Here is a 23,621-nt window from a genome sequence, read left to right on the forward strand (position 1 = left end):
GTTCCTCTACACCAGTGTTTCACCAGTTGTACAGGTACCACTTGTGGTACTTGAAGCATCCCAAGGTGGTACACTAACTAGAAGACCTCAGAAAAACATCTGCTTTCATTGAAATATTAAGAACTGAAATCTATAGTTCTAAGTTTCCCGTATCTGTAATTTTCTATCTAACATGATATTAGTTAGTGTTTAGTTTTTACACATTAGAACCTGTATGAAAGCTCTCAAAACTACAGTTTTATCATCATTAACATCAGTTTCCTTGGTCCTACTGTAAAACCCAAGATCTGCTCTATCCATAGACTGTATATAGCTGGACAGAGCATCGTCTCTCAAAAGTGAAGCCACCACAGGTCGGGTGCCCCCTGCTGTTCAGTTTCAGAAAGCTGTGTAACCCCACCCATCCCCATATGTTTCAATGGCAAAACAGACAACTTTCAATCACGTTTTTTTCTAATATACTGTAATTCTACCTGCTTTATTTAAATGCAACAGCTAGTGTAACCTCTGCTTATATTGTCAATGTTTTATATCCCCACAGAATTAGTTTTTAAAAACGTTATTCAGCTCTATTCAAAAGGGCTGGTTACCAATAACAGACCATCAGCTCCGCTCTGCTCTGCAGCCTGTGACCTCGAGGCAGCTCTCAGGGGCGGGGTTATTTAAATGAGTAGGCTGTCTCTCCACAGTCTTTCTCCCTCCTCTGGTCTCTACTGCGCAGACTCGGGTTTCAGGATCACCAACATGGCGGAAGATTTTGGCTTCATTTTCATTGAATGAATGGGAACGGCGACACGGCGTCCATCTTTTTTTACAGTCTCTGGTTCTATCAACCAAAAATCACCAACAGTTCACTACAGTTTCTGCACTACATTACAGTAAAAGAAGGTAAAAAAAAAAAACTCTGGAGTTTATTGCTTGGATCTCCTGTAGTCTATTTTCCTCTGTCTAAATCTTAATTCTGAGAATCTCAGTATGATAAGATACTGTAATCAACCTAATTATACTAACTTACAGACTACAAAAGCGTGCAAGCTCCACACACCAGGTGAAGAACAATTACCTAAATATATGATGGCATGTATACGTGTGGAATACACATCTAAATTACTGTGTATAAATAACTAAGTGTGTATGGTAACTATACACGTTTCTGAGAAATGGCTTGTAGGTGGTATTTGAAGGTTTTAGGTTTTAATTTGTTGATTGGTGGTACATGGCCTAAAAAGATTGAGAACTACTGTTCTATACCATGGCCACAATCCTACAACACATAAGTCCTACAACATCTGAGAACATCATCACATTTATAAGTGTATGTAATTTATAACTGCTGGAAGGAAGTAAGCTGTAGTTTCTGAATTTTTCACTGCATGGTCTCTAATAGCAACTTCTTCAGTTTCAAGGAGTAGTACCGACTTATTCAAGTCTAAAAAATACTAAATTACATTACACGTAATTGAAAATAAATTGGCGGGAATCCCAGTCAAAAGTTTCTACAGCCAGTCCAGACAGAGAAATGGGCCACACACTAACCCTGCGTTCGCACTAAAATTCATCGAGTTGCCCCACGTTTGTCGCTTGGCATCATTCTCTCGGTGAGCTTCATTAAGAGGTGGCCACCTGAAATGGTTTTCCAACAGTCTTGAAGGAGGAAGGAGTTCCAAGAGGTGTTTATTAGCACTTGTTGCCCCTTTGTCTTCTTCACTCTGTGGTCCAGCTCACCCCAAACCATCTGGATTGGGTTCAGGTCCGGTGACTGTGGAGGTTCAGCTAATTTTTTGTTAAGTACATAAAACTCCACATGTGTTCATTCATAGTTTTGATGCTTCAGTGATAATCTACTGTAATGTAAATAGTCATGAAAATAAAGAAAACGCATTGAATGAGAAGGTGTGTCCAAACTTTTGGCCTGTACTGTATATATATATGATATATTTATATCATTCGCCATCAAGTCATTTTTATTACCGCTTGAAAAATATACGTTTTGGAAGTAAAATGTTACAAATATGAGGAATCGCTCGGCCACTTTATTCTGCTGCTGTGACTCCCGAGCTCGAGAGGCTCTTGGCGGTTTCTGTGTGGTAGGAAGGAAATGCGAAAGGAATGAAAAGTTCAGAGAGCAGAAGCTTGAGGACCTCTGACCAAAGAAATGATTAGAATGTCGCTTCACCACGTCATAATTCATTTGCATAAAATTAAGAAAATCTCACCCTACCATAGAAAATGAATGGTCACCTGTCGCGTTGTCGCTGGGTAAGAAAAATAGGTACAGATTTGTACTTAAAAGGGTACAAAGCTTGTTGCTGAGTCTGTATCTTATTTTGAGGTACAATAGAGTACCTTTCAGTGAAAGTCTTTTTTGTTCTGATATTTTATAAAGATGATAAAGATTATAAACATTATCATCAACTGAATATGTGAGTCAAGAACTTGATGATGCAAAATCGTCTGGCTTTCAAATGAAATATATTAGTAGCTTAATTACTCAGGAATCCCTTCACAGATAAACATAATCCATATGTGGTTAGAAAGGGCGGAACTTACTCTTTCTAAAAATAGTGATAATAACATCCCAGTGCGGTAAAGCTAAATCTACAAGAAACCCATTGAGAGAGAAACACCTAAAAAAGAGATGAGATCTCCTTCCCCAACCAATATTATTTACCTTTAGTGCTTCAAACATATTTATATGATGATTCAAACCAAATAATATCAGTAAAATATCAGACTCAAAAGTGTTCACAGAAAAACTAGGTGTGAAACTGCCTGCTTTACTCAAACTAAAGCTAGGTATGGTGTGCGCACTAATTTATATAGTTTTTATTTTACTTGCACATTTTTACTAAGTAGTTATTTTGCACTAAATATTTTTATTTATTTAGACTAAAAAGTTTACATATTTGTATATAGTATATTTTCTTTGTGTGTCCTGATTAAAATACTGAAGGGCATAGGCTGCTCTGAGTGTCAGGTTTTTAGTATCTACATGTATCCTAGAGGTGTGATTATTGATTATCAAGAAAAATAAATAAATCCGCCTGATGCTGTTTCTCCATGTATTTTATCAAGGTAATAATTAATAAGTCATGTAATGAACTCAAATCATCAATATTCTTATGCTTTTTCAACTCATAAACACTCTAGTCCAAATATTTCTGGAAAGATATCTTGTGATGGTGTGAATATATTTAAAGTCTATACATTCAAAAATAAGTAAAAAAAAAAAAAAACAGGCAATTGGTAAAATTTTGACCAAAACATGATCAGTTCCAGGAAAATATAACAATTCTGCTTCCTTTTACATTTTAAATGATTATATTTTTAAGCAGCCGTATGTCTTCTGCAGTAAAAGAGATCAGGGCATGTGTCTGTCTGATATTATTACTGTGTTATAAGACCTGAAAGAGGAACTGAAAACAAAAACGGAGAAAAAAGGGTTAAATGGTACATATCTTTACCCTTTTTGCTGTCAGTTGGTTAAGCATCTATGATGCATCAATAATCGACCATTCATATAAATTGTTACCTATTTATATATTTTCTACTCACTTTACTATCAAAATAAAATACTTTTATATGCTACTTATATTACTAAAGTCATATTTGTAGAATATAAATATATATTTTTTTGAGTTCTTAAACATGTATAACCTATGATATCATATGCGCGTATAACCAGATTTATTCTGATGGGAATGTGTTGCATAATTAGATTCACCCTGTCAGCTTTCCCAGGCAACATAGACTCACTCTATCAATCACTGGTGTCGCTGGGTTTGGCATAATGACAACCAAGATGATAGAACGGCTGTGTAACAGCGACGAGAACGTCTCAGCTAATCAAATTACGTGGTAAAGAATTAGTTTGCCTTCTTCTTCTTCACCCTGTGTGGTCCTCACACCTCCAAACATCACTCAAACTCAAGCAAAGCATTCCAGCAAAATGAAGCTGTATCCAGCGTGTGTTATTCTGATCTGAAACTTCACACGTTTATTTATTACATTTATAAATAGTATTAAATCTGTTATGTAAATTGCCTTTGTTACAAAGAGTAACCGAAGGCCACTTTTCAAGTAATAAATTATCATACATGATTTTTTTTTAACTCAGGAGACAAAAGTAACAACTTAGCTAAAAGAGAACATTATCAGAACGTTTAGTAACATTTAAAAAAAGTTTGAGCAAAGTTAAACTATAACTTTACCGAAATAATGTGTCAGGAATGTTCTAAAAACATGTGACATAATAATAATGGTGTGCATCTCAATGTTAAACAGTTAACATTCACTATAAAAACAGATAAAACATTATGGAAATGTTATAAGTAACATAAACTAAGTAACATAACTAAAAATTACAAGAACAATTAAAAACATAAAAAATATATTACAAGAACATCCCGAATACTTGACAGACTAGACAGTATCTATTTTATTAAAAACAAACAGTTTCTGATAATTGAGATTTATATTGATTTAATTCTGAAAGGTTTTTGTCTTTTAGGTCATAAATCTTATCTTTGTTGATTCACTGAGGATCAGTTTGACTTCCATTGTTTGAAGAGTGTGTAATGAATTAATGTAAATGTGAAAAAAATCTCTCTCTGTCTCTCTCTGTCTCTCTCTCTCTTCCACTCTTTTGCTCTTTCCTTCTCTCTGTTTCCTTCTCTCTTTCTATCTCTCTCTCTCTCTCTCTCTCTCTCTCTCTCTCTCTCTCTCTCTGATTTGGAATTATCCCCTTGTCCCCTATTCACTCAGATCTAATTGTGTTTTGGGACGCAGCCATGTTGGCTTTTGGTCACTGAGCCTGAGCCATCTCAGCACTGCAGTAACAGCGGATACGGCAGAATCACAAAACAGACTACAACTAAATATGATGCTACTAGTCTAGAACATATTTACCATAGGTAAAGTTCTATATAGAGGCTGATCACAATAAACTATCTGTATCTATAGAGTCAAAAGAATCTAAAGATGTGAAAAAAGTATTCACATTCATTACTCTGTAGGTAGAAGTATAGATACTAATGTTTAAAATGCTTCTGTAGAAGTTGAAGCATCAACTCAAGCTTTTTACTCTTTAAGTTAAAGTGTAAAAGTACTGGTTTCAAAACTACTTGAAATCTAAAAGTAAAAGTACTGTAAAAAGGGGGAAAAAATAAAGCCATTAAGAACAAAAGCATATGCCAAATCACAGAGTCCTATAGTGCACTGAGCCTCTGCATGGATCATCTTCATACTAGACTACATACGTCTGCTATGTTCTTACTGGAGTGTTTGTGGGGGGCGGGGCGGGACGTGATTTGCAGGTGTGATGGATCACAGTATAAACCAATAGGATGTCGGAATGGTTTATGTTTATACTTCTCTACATCCAGTCACAATCAGATCTCATCACTCTATCTGGATGGAGGAGAGATTTATCTGGATAGGGGTTTTATTGAACGATGAGAAGCCGAAATAAAAAAAAGAGCTGAAATGAAATTGCAGTAACAAGGCTGTTTTTATGTAAAGAGTAGAAAGTTCAGATATATGTGTGAAAAAGAATATTATCATAGATTTTAATAATTGCATTGATGGATCTCAATGGCACCATAGTAGTGCCAAAATCTGCCCCCCCCCCCCCCCCCCCCCCCATGAAAAGCACCCTCTCTCGGCAGCGTGTACACTCTGTCTTCTTGATAAAACTTCACTTAGGAATTCGCTTTGAAAGGGGGTGCTTTTTCTGGCGGGAGTGCTGAATTTCGCACCATAATAATGCCGAAATCTGCACCCCCCCACCCCCATGAAAAGCACCCCCTCTTGGCAGTGCGTACGCACCATCTTCTTGAAAAAAAGTGCTTTAACTTTACTTAGAAATTCTTTCAGAGAGAGGATGCTTTTCCTGGCAGGGGTGCTGAATTCAGCACAACACCGGGATTACTGGTGTTGCATCTGTTCACCCTGATTCTGGTGGTGGTGTGCTGTTTGGTGCTTGTGGTACCCAGGCTGTGAGCTCATGTCTGGCTCACGGTTGGCTCACGGCTGGCTCCTACAGTGAGACGAGAGCGAGAGGAGAATGAGGCTCCGCTGGAGGATTCTCACACTGCTGCTGGAGCGCGGCGAGCCGATGAGGTCGGAACACTTCCACGATTCTTCTGGAAGCTTCTTTGTGGCTGGGAAGATAAATAGTGGCCTCCCCTCCTCACAGCCCCCCTCCTCCTCTGAAACCCCTCCGTTCTTTTTATCTGTGTTCTTCTCTTTGGCCGGAGGAGCGGGCCCGGGCCCAGCGGGCCGGGGGGATGAATGGCGGGCCCGTGGGAGTGCGCTCTCCTCACACTAACACTTCTCTTTTCTTCTCTCAAATTGGGTGCAATTTGCTCACAGCAGGCCCCCCGCTGCCCCGCCGGGACATTCCACTCTGTTAGAGGGGGCGATTCGTGCCCCCGTCGCTAAACAGCGCTCGCATTCAACAGTGCGGGACAGAAAGAGGAGAGGGGGAAATACAGCACTTCCCCTGTCACTTTTACATAATGCCCCCAATAGCCTATTTCTAAAACACGCCTCACCTCTGCTAGGTCACTGTCAGCACTGGTGTACATGTGTGTGTGTGGGTGGGTGTGTGTGTGTGTGTGTTTGTGTGTGTGTATCAGAGTGTCTGCAGTCTCTAAAAAAGTTTAAAAAGTCTTTAAAAGCCTTACATCTAATTTATTTATCTAAAAAGGTCTCAATATGCCTTAAATGTATTAAATCTACCTTCCAAATGTTTTTATAACGTAAACGTTTACGTTTTGGTTAATTACTGTATAATAACTGTGTGTGTGTGTGTGTGTGTGTGTGTGTGTGTGTGTGTGTGTGTGTGGACACCTTTCCTTAGATACCTTTCCTTATTCAGTTATATTATATATGATGGTTAATAGAACACTGCCTACCTGTTGTAGGCCATAAGAGCAAGTTACCATTTTCATAGCCCATTTAATGGGATTATTTACTCAAAATAATTTGATTTACCATCAGACTGAACAAAGTGGAAGCAAAATGATGGCCCTAATGGGTAAAATTTTCAGTTAATTACTTGAGTAAGGAAGTATTGTAGCACTGCTCAGTACTGTAGGCTTGGTGAAGTGTAAAGTGAGAACCCCTATTAATTTTTCAGAAAATACTTGTTACTCCAAAGTTTATCATTTTAAAAATGCTTTTATAAGTGCTTTTTCCCATTGTCTTAATTTGCTCTGTGAATGGTGTTAAAAAGTTCTTGTGTTTCTGCTGAAATTCTGTTAGCGTTTGTTCATTTCGCACCAGAGGGCATGCTCTCTCTCCCAGGCAGGTCAGTTCTCTCTAATTGTAAAATAGGCACTCTTAGGTAGACCCCCCCACCCCCCGGGGTCTTTCTAGAACATTCCCCGCCAAACCACTTCATCCTGTGAGCTCAGATTATCTCACAGGCTTGGACTGCATGTGTTTAGGATGATGTGATGCTGGTGTAGCCGGTGCGGCGTTGGTTCCGCAGTAAAGTATGCGCCGGTATTTTCTATAGATTAAGTCATTTATTGACCTTTTCGCTGCTTTACACAGCCGCTGTCCAGCTTCACCCGCCAGCCTGCATAACACACTTCTACTGCACCAGCCTGATGGAGTTCCAGCTTTACTAACTAACCCAGGACTTCGTCTGAACAAGCTCTCGGATTTCTTATATCCTTTTTTTTTTTTTTACAAATTACAGACCAATAATACATGTACAGGTGGCATAAAGTGTCTGTAAATGGTCTGTTAATACTAGAAAAAAATAAAGAAAAGACTTTCCTTTAATAGAAAGCTTTTCTTTGGTTAAAAGCTTTGTTGCAATAATTGGGAGATTGCTGGTTTGGATCCTGTTCATGCAGCTTGCCATCAGCTAATGGAGCCCTGAGAGAGCACAATTGGCTATACTCTCTCTGGGTGAGTACAGTAGATGGCGCTCTTTCTCTCCCCTCATCACTGCAAAGGGTGATGTCGATCAGCATAAGGCTGCGTCTGTGAGCTGATGTATCGGAACTGAGTAGCTTTGCTTTCCTCCGTGCATTAGCGCTGTGATGCTACTCTGCAATGCTGCATCAGCAGAAGTTCAAAAAGAGGCGAAGTCTGATTTCACATGTATCGAAGGAGGCATGTGCTAGTCTTCACCCTCCTGGTGTTGGAGCATCACTGGTGATAAATAGAGGGCGTCCTAATGAGTGGATTGGGGAATTGGCCATGTAAATTGGGGTGGGGGGGGGTTACAAATTTGGTTTAAATTCCTAATTTGGTACTTTTAATCTATTATTTCTAACCAATATATATATATTTACCACTCATTAAAGGGCAGAGCCTAAAGTGAGTCTAAAGTCCAAACCATTACTGATTGGTGGAAACATCACACTAGACAACCAGCTTGGACTGTGTGTCTCTCCACTCTTCCTCCAGTCTCTGCTCCCTTGATTAACAAATGAAATGTAAAATTTACTGATGATCAGTGATGGTTTGGAGAGACATGTCATCTGCTGGTGTTGATCCACTGTGTTTTATTATCAAGTCCAAAGTCAGTGCAGTTTTGTTTTCTCACAAAATCTTACAGCACTTCATGCTTCCCTCTGCTACTGACAACTTTTATGGAGATAAAAGTGGATTTCATTTTCCAGCAGGACTTGGCACACTGCCCACACTGCCAACCAAAAGTAACCAATTGGTCTTATATAATATTCTAGACACTGAATTTTGGGTTTTCATTGGCTGTAAGCCATAATTATCAACAATAAAAGAAATAAATGCTTAAAATAGATCACCCTGTGTTTAATACATCTATATATAATATATGAGTTTCACCCCACACCCCCCCCCCCCTCTTCCCTTCTCTATGGGCTAATAGAGGAAAGCAGAGCATTTCCAGGCTCCGTCCACTGTAGTCCAGCATTACAGCAGGTCCCGCTGGGGAAGGGGAGGGGTCGCTCCGAACACTCACTGTGGGCATGCATTGTCTTTGGCTGTGAGCGCTATGGCAACTGTTGCTGCAATACTGAACACGCTGGCCAGGACAACAAGGGAAGGTCAGGGGTCGGATGAGAAAGGAGAGAACGAGGGAAAAGGAGGAGAGAAAGCAAGTTAGACATTTTAAAACTCCCAGAAACAGGAAGAATACATATAAAGCACATACATACAGATCTGATTTTACCAAATTGAAAACCTCTGGAATATAATCAAGAGGAAGATGGATGATCACAAGCCATCAAACCACCAAACTGAACTGCTTGAATTTTTGCACCAGGAGTAAAGGCATAAAAATATCCAAAAGCAGTGTGTAAGACTGGTGGAGGAGAACATGATGCCAAGATGCATGAAAACTGTGATTAAAAACCAGGGTTATTCCAACAAATATTGATTACTGAACTCTTAAAACTTTATGAATATGAACTTGTTTTTTTTATTTTTGCATTACTTGAGGTCTGAGATCTCTGCTTCTTTTTTTTTTGTTATTTCAGCCATTTCTCATTTTTTGCAAATAAATGCTCTAAATTACAATGTTTTTATTGGGAATTTGGGAGAAATGTTGTCTCTATAGAACAAAAAACAACAATGTTCATTTTACTTAAACATATACCTATAAATAGTAAAATCAGATAAACTGATTTAGAAATTAAAGTGGTCTCTTAATTTGTTCCAGAGCTGTATGTATATATATATATATATATATATATATATATATATATATATACCCATCAAGCAAAACATGATCACTTCTTCTTGTTTCTACACCCATTTTCCATTTTTTCAGCATATTAGAGCATATTTTGAGAATATCAGAGCAATGTGTAGTTCTATAATTACCGACTGTAGTTCTTTCACTATGTTCCTCAATGGAAAGAATGGATCAGATACAGCAGTTCAGTCACTGTCCTCCACTTTGGAGTAATTATTATTTTTCAGATTACTTTTTACTTTTTTAATTTTTACATAATTTTCACAATTATCTGAACTTTCTACTCCTTACATTTTAATAAAAATAGCCTCATTACTCCTATTTCATTTCAGCTCGTTTTCATTCCGGCTTCTCATCGTTCAATAAAACCCCTATCCAGATAAATCTCTTCATCCAGATAGAATGATGAGATCTGATTGTGATTGGATGTAGAGAAGTATAAACATATACCATCTCTAAGCTTTTACCAACTAAGAAACCTAGTGCATCTGACATTTATCAACATTAGCATTGATATATTATCAACATTATATATATAACATTATATAACATTATGGTCATTATGGCTTTTAGAAAATGTGGTTATTTTTGGGGGAGGGGGGGTAGTGCACTATAGAATCCTGTAGTGCTGCTGAAGTTTTGAAACCAGCACTTTTACACTTTTACTTTAAGAGTAAAAAGCTTGGAATGATATTCAAACTTTTCACTTCTTTGATGCTGTATTTTCTAACCTCTGTCTGTGTATCTGTCTCTCCCCAGCTGTCCAGGTTCACGTGCTGAAAGGAGACAAGGCGGGCGAGTGGTGGAAATTCACCATCAACATCATCTCAGTCTACAAACAGGGCGAGCACCGCATCCGCCGGGGTGATCAGCTGCTCTGGGTTCGCGCCAAGGACGTGGCCTGCAAGTGCCCCAAGATCAAGCCCGGGAAGAAGTACCTGCTGCTGGGCTCGGACGACGACGACTCGCGCGGCCAGAGCGGCGTGGTGGCCGACAAGGGCAGCCTGCTGATCCCCTGGAAGGACCTGTGGGCCCGGCGGCTCCGCAAGTTCCAGCAGCGCGACAAGAGGGGCAAGTGCTAGAGGAGCCCGGCAGCAGAACGTAGAAGAAGAAGGAATAACGGAAGAAAACAAAGGAGAGATAGAGAGAAAGAGAAAAAGAGAGAGAGAGAGAGAGACACGGGATGAGATGGACTGAGCGCTGCTAAGCAGATGGATATTACTAGACTTTTGTAGGAACTGTTGTGAAGGAACCCCAAGTTTCACAGATTCGTCCTCAGCTGTCTTTATTTGAGGGTTTATCGTTTGTTCCATATTGTGGATTTTTTTGCAGAGTTTGCACCTAATGTTACGTATACAGTATGTTCATAAGTCATTTTCGATCCATCAGTTTTGGTTCTTTTTTTATATATTTAGCCTCAAATTTCCCGCCATTTTTTTTAGCTACTGTGTCCCAACTCTGGCTTGAAAAGCCCTTGTAGACTGTGTTTAATTGTTTGAGGCGATGAAGATTTGATTGGGAGATATTGAGTCATTGTCAAGTTATTGCCAAGCTCATACCATACCCAGCCAACACCCAGCCAACATGCTCATGAGGGGCTCACGTGGGTGGACTCGGTGGGTTCCAGGTGGGCATAGGCTTTCAAAAAATGGGCCCCATCATTTCAGCCCTCATTGCCCAATCAATCTCACATGGGTCCCAATCTCAGATCAGGTTTAACCCATATTTAACCCACTGACCCTGATGGGGCCAATCACTGACGTCCATACATGGGGCCAACATGGATTCCCCATACAGCCCCCACATGGGCATTTTACCTGGGGTATAAATACATATATATGTGCTCTACTCATCTGTACTGGTCACATGGTCTAATAATGAAAGAAAAGTGATCTTGGGGAAGTTATACATCATATGTTATATATGAGTTATACACTATACTGTATATTGACTTTAAACAAACTGGTATCTGCAAGATGAGTATAAAGAATAAACTAACAGCTCATGTATACCTCACTGCGATTTTTAAAATATAAAATTATGTAAATTGAAAAAAAAAATACAATTAGGTAAATTGGGAAAAAAAATAATATTATGAAAATGGAAAATTAGCGAAATGTACAATATGGTAAATTGGGGGATGATAAGTAAAATAATGGAAAATTATGTAGATTGGAAAAAAATAATCCTTTGAAAATTTACCACTAGCTAAATTAAGGGGAAATTTTTATTTTTTTGAAAATGTAAAACTATGTAAATCGGCAGAAATAATACTTTCAAAGTGTCCAATTAGGTAAATTGAGGGAAAATTATTTTTTTTCAAATAGGAAATTATGTAAATTGAAAAAAAAGTAATACTTTGAAAATGTACAATTAGGTAAATTAAGGGAAAAAATAATTTTTGAAAATGGAAAATTATATACACTGAAAAAAGTAATACTTTGAAAATGTACAATTAGGTAAATTATAAAATATAAAATTATGTAAATTGGAGAAAATAATACTTAAATCAAGGAATTTTTTTTTTTTAGTTTTTTTTTTTATTTAAATTACGTACATTGGAAAAAAACAATACAATTAGGTAAAGTGGGGAAAAAATATTTTTGAAAATGTAAAGTTAGGTACATTTTCAAAAATCTACATATTTTGAAAGTGTGAGATTAGGTAAATTAAAAGAAAAAAATAAATTGTACAAATATCTACAAAAAAAAATTGAAAATGTAAAATTATTTTTAAAAATGGAAAACAAATTGACCTTAAACACAGTATACAGTACAGTATACAGTATGCTGTAATTATACAGTATATATGTTATATACTTCTATAACCCCCACCTTCACCTGCAGCATCACAGATAATACCTCATTGCTTCTTCAGCAATTCTGAATGTGCCATGGAAAAGTGATATACGTCAAATTTTTGCTTGAACCACTATTAATGTAAGTTGAATGTTGTTTTTTAATGCAGTGATATATTTTTTGCAGTGTACATTATAACATGTTTGACCATAGATTACCATAGTGTGAGTCTAAGAACAGAGTTTTAACCCCTTTCTCATCCTGGAATGTGATACAGCTATAAAAAGACAACGTTTCCACAAAGGGATCCGGTCTTACTTTCAATATAAATCAAGATCAATCAAGATAACTGATGCTCACAGGGACGGCTCGTGATTCCTGAATACTTACAGTCAGTGTTTACCTAAAATTTGGCTACACATGAGAAATTAAATTTTTTTTAATTTTGAAGATAATCTAAATATGTTGAAAATAAATGTCTTTGAGTGTGAAAAAAATGAGTGTTGAGAGAAAACAACATAAAATAATACAAATATTTAAAAAAAGCAAAATTTGTTAATTGGAAAAAACATCTATATTTTTGTAAATGTAAAATAAGGTAAATTGGAAAAAAGCATATAAACATATATTGAACGTATAAAAAAATGAATATTTTGAACATTTAAAAGTAGGCAAATTAGAAAAATAAGGTTCAATGTGAAAAATAAACATTTTAAAAGTGTGAAAACTAGAAATATATGATTTTTTCTCATTTAAAAATTTGACAATTTTGCATTTGAAATTCACAAAACCCAACGATATTTTCTCACATCCCATTTTTAGTCTAATTCAGAATTAATTCAAATTCTAATCCAGATCCAAAAAAGAATCCCAGTGTCAGAGAGAGTCTTTAGGGTGATGCTCGCTTAACCATTTAAGAATGGTCTTTGGGTTTAGAAGCTTTTGGGAAAACCATTTTTTTTCCTCCAGTGAGTGATAAACATATAAGAAATATAAATAAGTAGGAGGGACTGTACCCTAAAAGGCGAGAGCCAGAAGGTAACATAGACACGAGCACACCCCGAAACATTGGCGTCCACAGACTACAACCACCGAAACCTCCTGTTTTTTTTTTTTTACGTGAAACGTTAGTAACCTGTACGAACTTCATTACTTCATTCATTAATCATGACTCGCTGGGTCATGCAGCTATATAGTTTAGTCCATAATATTATAATATATTTGGACAGGATCAGAAAAATATGACAATATATGATAATATGACAATATGACTTGTTTTGCCTCATACATACATAGACCTACAGTTTGCTGGTACTCTGTGGAAGGTATTGATTGTTCTTTATTGGTCTTTATTTGTATAGTTGTATAGTTATATTTTTTTGTATAACATTAACTAGAGTATATTCATGTTATTAACCAGAATGTTTTTAGTACCATAAACACGAGAATAAGATTGATAGGGTTGTGTTTTGCTTTGTTTACATGATAGAGAGGAATTTGTACAGTATCTGTGCTATTGAGAATGAAATATTTGAACACACACACATACACACTCAGCAATTTCTCTCTATATATATATATATATATATATATATATATATATATATATATATATATATATATATATATATATATATATACATATATTTCTTTAACATCATACTACATTCTACAGTACATATATATGTATATATATATATGTGTGTGTACTTTACACAGAATGTCCAACACACAGTGCACTCACTAAAAAGCCACTATGAACGTCAAGCTATGAACTCTAGTGTTGGCTTTGAATGAATATTATTAGTGCATTCTCTCAGTTAGAGCCATATATAAATAAATACATTGAAACAACATGGACATTTCAACCGATTCTCCAGCTCTCCTGTGCGGAGAATTATCCAGCAGGACAGGTTCTGAATGAAGACCCAGCCATTGTTCATTGTTCACCCACCTGTAAATGGAGTTTAGCTGTATTCTTTGCATAAAAAAAACGAAATAAAATAAAAGCTGTGTTTTGTCTTGTAATGCATACTAATATATAATGGTTCTCATAAAAAAACAAAAAATGAATATATTTAATGATACCTGAATTTACATGCCTTTGTTTTTTGTTATTGTTGCTATCATTTATTGTCTCTGGGTATTGTTTCTGTCTCGCGACGGGATTGGGTGTTGTGCCGAGAACGAGTTGTAACCATTCGACGTGCAGATAGTGAGAAAATGGAAGTTGTTTTCAATAAACCCTTGTAAACATTGAATACACACGTGGTGTAATGATAAGAATTATGTATTTTTTTATCAATTATTTATTTGCTTTCATTATTATCCACATTATAAGCAATAATATACCCCCTAACCAATGGCTAGTTAGGCAAAGAAAGTATATATATATATATATATATATATATATATATATATATATATATATATATATATATATATATATATATATATATATATATATAACCAGTAATCAAAAATCTTGTCATAAACATCTCAGCAGCCATTAGTGTTTTCCATTCATGGCACTTTTCCATAGTGCCATGAATACATGCATTTAAAAGTTCCAGGATAATAACATTAATACAGAAAAGAATCCATTATATCCACACTGTAAACCCATACGTTGTATAAACCCAAATGATTTTACTCTGTTTTACATAAAATTGGATATTTCTTAACAATACTCAACTATTTTGAATTAGTTGCCCATTTTAGCGCATATATAAACGTTCAAACTGAGATCTTTGAGTTGAACTAACTTATAATAACTGAGTTTAGTCTGTTGCCATTAACAGCTTCTTTTCTATTGGCTTCTGTCACAATCTATTTGCATACTGGGTGTGTCCAACAGTTTCTGACTAACACTCACCATCAGTGTGTAGTGATTCCCCCTGAGATACCACAGAAATAAATCAACTTCCCTGTTAGTTGTAATAACTTGATGTTTTAATTTATGCTAACTCAAGTTTTTATTCCCCATTACTTAAACAATTTGAGCAAACCGGCTGCCTTAAAAAAGTTAAGTAAACTCAACTTATTTGATCTTACAGTAAAACAAAAATAAAAAGGTTAAATCAACTTCCCCTTTAGTTGTAATAACTTGATGTTTTAAGTTATGCTAACTTATATTTTCACTATCCATTCTTTAACTTTTTTAAGGCAAGCGGTTTCCTCATTTTTTAAAGTAAATTCAACTTATCCATGCTTACAGTGCAACACAGGGAATTTGGGGTTGCCAATGCAGAGTTAGTAATATTTTGGCCCCAAAGATTGTCTTTTCTGTGCTACTCAAATTACAACAGCTGTCGTAATTCAGAATAGGAAAATGAGGTAACATTGGAATTGTGGTCCCCAACATTTCTGACGGAGTAGAAGAGACTTAAGACCAAAATCTGTGCACTCCCAGAACATGCACAAAAAGATACCATATAACAAAAGGTACATAAAGGAGAGGGAATAATAATGTGCATTAAAATAATGCTTACAGGGTGTTAAATACTATTTAAACACAAAGTGACAATTATTTATTTTAATTAGATAGCCGTGGTTTTATGTTTCTTGGATACAATCCGGGTTAGCACCCGAACATCCCTTTCAGACAGCTTCCTCTTACAGCGTCCACAGTTAATCCTGTTGGATGTGGTTGGTCCTTCTTGGTGGTATGCTGACATTACCCTGGATACCGTGGCTCTTGATGCATCACAAAGACTTGCTGTCTTGGTCACAGATGCTCCAGCAAGACGTGCACCAGCAATTTGTCCTCTTTTGAACTCTGGTATGTCACCCATAATGGTATCTGCATTGCTATATTTTGAGTAAAACTGTGCTCTTACCCTGCTAATTGAACCTTCACACTCTGCTCTTACTGATGCAAAAATGTGCAATTAATGAAGATTGGCCACCAGGCTGCTCCAATTTAGCCATGAAACCTCCCACACTAAAATGACAGGTGTTTCAGTTTCATTGTCCAACCCCTGTATGTATGCATGTTCCATATACATGTTGATGTAGAGTGTTAAAATGAACTTAGAAGACAACCTGCTGTTTATTAGTATTCTATTCTGATACACTGATCAAGCATAATATTATGACCACCTCTTTTTGTTTTTCTGCTTAGTAGTTTTTTATAAAGTGGTCCTATATGTTCTATGAGCTAATGGGAGGTTATGGTCATTATGGTATGCCTAATCTGTCTATATTTGCACTTATTATTAAGTATATTTCTATATAATTAATTTGATATACCATAAACCATTAGTAAAGGTGAAAATAACACATTAGATTTGATTTCTTGCAGTTAGATCATTGAGATCTAACAGCGCTTTAGTTCCCCAACTACAGTCTGTAAGAATGTTTATAGAGGCTCCAAACCCTGCAGCTAAATCTCACTGACTGCACATCTCTGTTCTCCAATCTGTAACCATTACACACAAACACAACCTGCTTAGAAACCTACAAACACAAATACCATTAATTACCCCCGAGCTCCATCAGTTTGGCCAAGCTAAACTTTACCCCGAGTGCCAAGTGAGTGTGTGGGAGACGTGTTAAAGCAGCGGCAAAGAGTTTAGCCTGAACCATAAATGTCATAAGCTTAAAAAAATTCAAGAAAGAAAGAAATCGCAGCTATTTTTTTTATAACAAAGCTCAGCAGCAGATCAGGCTTTGCTGCATCATGATTTACTTTGGCTCGAGTCGTCTCTATTAAAGCCAGGGCACGGAGGGGGGGTTATATTAACTGTGAGTCTGGCGTGTGGGTTTGGGGGGTTTGGGGGGGTGTGGGTAAGTTAGTGAGACGTCAGCACACGCCGTTAATGTTCACGTCTGCGGAACACAGAGCCGACGTGAGAGCCGACGGAGCCTGGGGACGCATATCTCACGCGATCTCCAGCCCAGAGCCTTTAAATCCTCTCCGCTGTCCGCACATGCTGCGCAACCGCCCCAGATAAATTCTGCTGAGGCAAGGTGAGAACGCCGGTCTTAGACCACTAATAAAACAAACTAAAAAATATATATCCGGCAAAAAATCTCTAGTGGACTTGAAAGAGAAAGGAAGTGGAAACACACAAAAGGCAAATTAGCTTTTTGGGTAGCGGTTAATTTAGCCTCTAAGTGAACATTAGGCCCTATTTTACACATTAACCCTTTCAGACCTATGGTCAATTACAATGGACGTAATGTAGGTTCCTTTTTTCATTTTTTTTTCGTCACTAATTAAGACCTGTTAATCTATCAGAATACTGTAGATCATAAACCAGTCAATGAAACAGTAGCTAAGCCACGCCCACTGCACTGGACAAAAAAACATTTGAAAGTCAGTCATTAGGGCATGTCAGCACTACAGAACTAACGAGGCAAAGTAAACTGTGCTCTTACCCTGCTAATTGAACCTTCACACTCTGCTCTTACTGGTGCAATAATGTGCAATTAATGAAGATTGGCCACCAGGCTGCTCCAATTTAGCCATGAAACCTCCCACACTAAAATGACAGGTGTTTCAGTTTCATTGTCCAACCCCTATATGTATGCATGTTACATATACATGTTGATGAAGTGTGTTAAAATGAACTTAAACCTGCCTTTTATTAGTTTTCCCTGCTGGCATTCTCTTCTGATACACTGATCAAGCATAATATTATGACCACCTCATTTTGTTTTCTCCTTAGTAGTTGTATAAATTGGTCCTATATGTGCTATTGTAAGGTCCTGGCCCTGTTTCCTGTCTGTCCTCGTGCCTGTGTTGTCCCACGTGACCCGTGCCCCTGTGTTCTGCCTGTGTTTTTCCACTCACCTGTGTTCTTTTGTAACTCCGCCCCTTCGTCCCAGGTGTTTCATGTTTCCTGTGTGTGTGCACCTCTATTTAAGGTCCGTGTTCCATTTCCCCGGTGTCGATCCTTGTACGTTTATCGTCTGTCAGTGTTCCATGTTTTCCCCGGTTTCCTCAGTCTTGTTTCAGTTTATCCCAGTTGTTATTTTGTATCTATTTTTGTTAATAAATCCCCTGTTGTTTGCATTTGCGTCCGCCTCCTCGTCTTCCCTGCACCTCCACCCTGACAGCTATGTGCTGAGGCAAAGTAATACAAGCTCATTTTACTAATTCTTTGTGATTTAGGACACTGGTTTTCATCATGTTAATAATACAAAATTAAGTTAATTCGATTTTTCTGTTCATATAGATTTTACTGATTACTGCCAGACCTGTAAAATCAGGAAATCACTTAATTATCTGTCTGACAACATGAAGCAGCTAAAAGATCTCAAAAAGCAGCACATTATGCCCAAATCTGAAGAAATTACCAATGGAGAAAACATAGAACACAGGTGAACCTTTCCCAATTCTGCAAAGAAGAGTGGAATAAAATTCCTCCAAAGAGATGTAAAAAACTCATTGCTAGTTATCGCCAGTTTGTTTTTTTTTTTCCTTTTTTTAAATATTTTTTTCCTTCACTTTAATAAATAAGTCTAAATAAATGAAGAATAAAATAACTAAAAGAATAAGAAGAATAAAATAACATTGCTGTCCCCTTAAATAAGCTGCTGCTGTATCTTCACAGCATGAACACGCAGGTCAGTATCCTCTGCTGAGACACACAAAAGCGCCGCACTGTTAAGATACGAATGTGCCAAAGTCAGAGCTCACCTGGTTCTTAAAAGTAATATCAAGTGACACACTGATTGGTTTATTTCATGTTAAACCCCAAAACACACCCAAGAGTATTTAAGAGACTTCAAAAACACACCGCTGTAGATTGATAAAATAGGGCCCATAGTGGCAAAGACCAGCAAAAAAAAAACCTTATGATGAAACTGGCTCTCATCAGGACCGCCCCAGGAACAGAAGAACAAGAGTCACCTCTGTTGCACCTCTGTTGAAACCGCAAGTTAAGAGCACCCCACCTAAGAACCACCTAAATGCTTTAAAATACAGATTTTTGGGGTTTGTTTAACACTTTTAAGTTATTACATGATTTCTTATGTGTTCCTTCATAGTCAGGATCACTTAGTATTCATTGACTGTGTAGGAAAACTGGTATTCACTGATATTGTACAGTACAGGCCAAAAGTTTGGACACACCTTCTCATTCAATGCGTTTTCTTTATTTCCATGACTATTTTTTACATTGTAGATTCTCACTAAAGGCATCAAAACTATGAATGAACACATGTGGAGTTTTATGTACTTAACAAAAAAATGAGCTGTCCTCCACAGTCACCAGACCTGAACCCAATCCAGATGGTTTGGGGTGAGCTGGAGCACAGAGTGAAGAAGGCAAAGGAGCAACAAGTGCTAATAAACACCTCTGGGAACTCCTTCCTTCAAGACTGGTGGAAAACCATTTCAGGTGGCCACCTCTTGAAGCTCATTGAGAGAATGATGCCAAGAGTGTGCAAAGCAGTAATCAGAGCAAAGGGTGGCTATTTTGAAGAAACTAGAATATATATATATTTTTTTCACCTTTTTTTGTTAAGAACATAAAACTCAACATGTGTTCATTCATAGTTTTGATGCTTCAGTGATAATCTACAATGTAAATAGTCATGAAAAAAAAGAAAACGCATTGAAAAAGAGAAGGTGTGTCCAAACTCTTGGCCTGTACTGTATATCTAATGTTTAATATATAATATGTAGACTAGGGGAAATTCTTTATTTAGAAAACCTTGGGATAAAGTTGAGAATAATAAGTTAAGGATATGTTTGCAGTCACGTCCAGGGTTCTGGGGGTTGAATTAAATGGGTGGCAATGACATAATAACTCACAGACGATCACACACACACACACCAGCCCACTCTGAAAGCATTCATTCCACACACACTCCCACCATTGTGTTTCTGTTAACGGGCATCAGGCACCTCCCAAATCTTTTTCCGCTCTGTGTGTGCGCTCTTGGTGAACCTATAAAAAGGCCAAGAGGGTCCAAGAAGTTCACAAAATAGTAAACACCTCGACCAGTTTTTACTAGTATTTGGTTTCCAATAGGCTAAGAAGTCAAGGTGGTTGAAACACTGTTAATTCCTATACGGGTAGGTTAGCTAGTTAAATAGCTATTGACTGGCATAGTGTATTGGAACATCATAGGAGTAACAATGCCAAGCCAAAGTTTGCCTGTTGAGAAATCTTCTTAAGCCATCAAACCAAGCTGAACTGCTTGAATTTTTGCACCAGGAGTATCAAAATTTTATCCAAAAGCAGTATGTAAGACTGGTGGAGGAGAACATGACAAGGTCCATAAAAACTGTGATTAAAAAACAGGGTTATTCCACCAAATATTGATTTGTGAACTCTTGAAACTCTATGAATATGAACTTGTTTTCTTTGTATTATTTGAGGTCTGAAAGCTCTGCATCGTTTTGTTATTTCAGCCATTTCTCATGCTTTAAATGACAATATTTTTATTTGGAATTTGGGATAAATTTTGTCCGTAGTTTACAGAATAAAACCACAATGGTAATTTTACTTAAACATTTACAGGGGTTGGACAATGAAACTGAAACACCTGTCATTTTAGTGTGGGAGGTTTCATGGCTAAATTGGAGCAGCCTGGTGGCCAAGCTTCATTAATTGCACATTGCAGCAGTAAGAGCAGAGTGTGAAGGTTCAATTAGCAGGGTTCAAGAGTATAGTTTTGCTCAAAATTGAGTACAAAAGAGGACAAATTGTTGGTGCACGTCTTGTTGGCACATCTGTGACCAAGACAGCAAGTCTTTGTGATGTATAAAGAGCCACGATATCCAGGGTAATGTCAGCATACCACCAAGAAGGACCAACCACATCCAACAGGATTAACTGTGGACGCTGTAAGAGGAAGCTGTCTGAAAGGGATGTTCGGGGGCTAACCCGGATTGTATCCAAAAAACATAAAACCACGTCTGCTCAAATCACGGCAGAATTCAATGTGCACCTCAACTCTCCTGTTTCCACCAGAACTGTCCGTCACCACAATAAATTACTGTGGTCTAAAACGAGGTGTTTCAGTTTCATTGTCCAACCCCTGTATTTCTTACAGTACAGCTATAAACCGATATTTTCCTTTTCTCAGCCATTTGCTTTCCAATCATTTTGGCATTCATAACCTCCGCTTAACTCAGTCAGCGCAATACAGTCTGAAACGGACGTTCTTTTTACGTTCTTCTCAATCCGTTTCCTGTTCAATGGCCTCTCTGTGCGAGTAAAAGCTGGCATCACTCTCTCAGCCAAGTATATCACATGAAAACCTCAAGTGCAGGGCCACTTGAGCTTCACGAGCTTCACGCCACCATGGGGACCACGGATGGGTTTCCTTGGCTTGGCTGCAACTGGCAACCTGGATTAGCTTCTGGTGAGAAGAACCCTGGCGACCCTGTTCAAGTCCTTCACTGAGAACCTCTCAAACCCCCGCCACCCCAACCCACCAACGCCATTACCCAACACCCAGCTACCCCACATGACTACTAATTCAGCCGCAGAGCTGATCTCTGGCTTTCTCACCCGGCGCCTCGGTGGGAAGTGACTCCATGAGAGACTTCATTTAACTTCTTAAAGTCTAGCGTCCAGTGCTAGTTTGATCACTTTCATTCTGTAAAGACACTGGAGCCAAAGCTGGCTTTTGTCTGCTGTATTTTGAGGGGGTCTCTCGCTCCCTCTCGCTCTCCTGTATGGCATTGAGGACCTTTTCAGTGATGTTGGGCCCTCGGGCCCCTCGTCTCCAGCATTAACCCTCTGTAAATCCAGCTCCTGCCACCTCGGATGCTGCTTTGTTTGCCTTCCAGCTTCAGATTTTCATGAGAACGGCCTTCTTTGTCGATTTCTCACCCGAGACACTGTGTTTGTCAAAAGGCACTTGCCAAGAGATGCTACAAAAGACGAATCAGATCGTTATATCATTATTGCTATCAAATCAAGGCAATAAAAAGTCTAATTTCTTAATTCCTTCTCAATTATTTCTCAGTCATATCTGTCTGAAATAAGTACAATTCCAATCAAAGTGAGGATTCTATGCATCCAATTAAAACTCCAAATCAGGAAAACCCAGGAAAAAAGCCACCATTGCTATTTAAACAATGATGGGGAGTCACCTTCACTCATTATCACAATAAAATCAAAGCAATAAAAAGTCTAATTTCCTAATTCCTTCTCAATTATTTCTCAGTCTTATGTCTTAGTTATTTGTAACTCTGTGAATTAAGTACCAAAGTATAGATTTGAATCTTCCAATTAAAACTCTAAAGGCTTTAATATAATTGTATATATATATATATATATATATAGGCACAGTAAAGCGCAGACAACCTGGGGAATTAAAGAGGGGGTGAGGTTATAAATGAGCACAGGTGAAAACACTGATGTGGAGATGTGGAGCACAACAACAAAACAGCCTGCTGCTAACCCCAACTAGCACTACTGGAGCAGCATTAGCCACTAACTGTGCTAAGCACTAGCTCTGTCAACTATCAGAGGGGAGTATATCGCATTATAGTCTGCATGTTTACCCCGTTTAAACAAGCTACGTTGAACGAACCACAAGCTAATATCGCCCTGGCTTACCGGAAAACACTCTTCAGTGTAGTGCTAGCCGTTAGCGGCTAATGCTAATGCTCCAGTCTTAGTGCTGGAAAAATTTGGGATTTTAAGCTTACTGTAAACAAACGGAAGCACTTTAATCACCTGAATAAACAGTTTTCAGGCGAGAAATCTGTGTAGATTAACATCCAGCGCTCATTTGACTTTGAAAGGAAGTGTTTTTTTTTTTTTTACAGAATTACAGTTTTATTTACTTAGCTTAATTTTACTTAATCTATTCAATTTACCCAAACCCCCCTCCACTATCAACCAGCAGTAAGACCTGCTGAATTAGAAAAAAAAACATGGTGCCACCCCTGTTCCTTACTAGTGTTGCATAAAATGTACCTTATACAGTGTGAAAAATATGGTACATGTTTTTACATGTTTTTCAACGGATATGTTATATTATATTGATGAAAAACGCTATGTTAATAATTTAAAAAGAAATTTGAACAGATAAAACATCTTGAAATGTCTTTGAAATGTCATCTGCAATCAAACTAAAGTGAAAGTAAGTGTGAGAAACACTGTGATTTTTACAAGCACACACAGGATTTTCACCTCATCTGTGTCAAAACT

General features: G+C 37.6%; 1 protein-coding gene across 1 annotated transcript in view; it reads left to right on the forward strand.

Annotated features, from left to right (window-relative positions):
• Positions 1-14,760, forward strand: part of ntn1b (netrin 1b) — a 113,475-nt gene extending 98,715 nt beyond the window's left edge. The window contains exon 6 of the mRNA XM_022665111.2: positions 10,457-14,760. Within this exon, the coding sequence (XP_022520832.1) occupies positions 10,457-10,779 (323 nt within the window). The 3' untranslated portion in view covers positions 10,780-14,760. The remainder of the gene's footprint in view (positions 1-10,456) is intronic.
• Positions 14,761-23,621: the final 8,861 nt, after the last annotated feature.

The sequence above is a fragment of the Astyanax mexicanus genome, chromosome 19 (genome assembly GCF_023375975.1).
Source record: "Astyanax mexicanus isolate ESR-SI-001 chromosome 19, AstMex3_surface, whole genome shotgun sequence".
In the NCBI taxonomy this organism is placed as follows: domain Eukaryota; kingdom Metazoa; phylum Chordata; class Actinopteri; order Characiformes; family Acestrorhamphidae; genus Astyanax; species Astyanax mexicanus.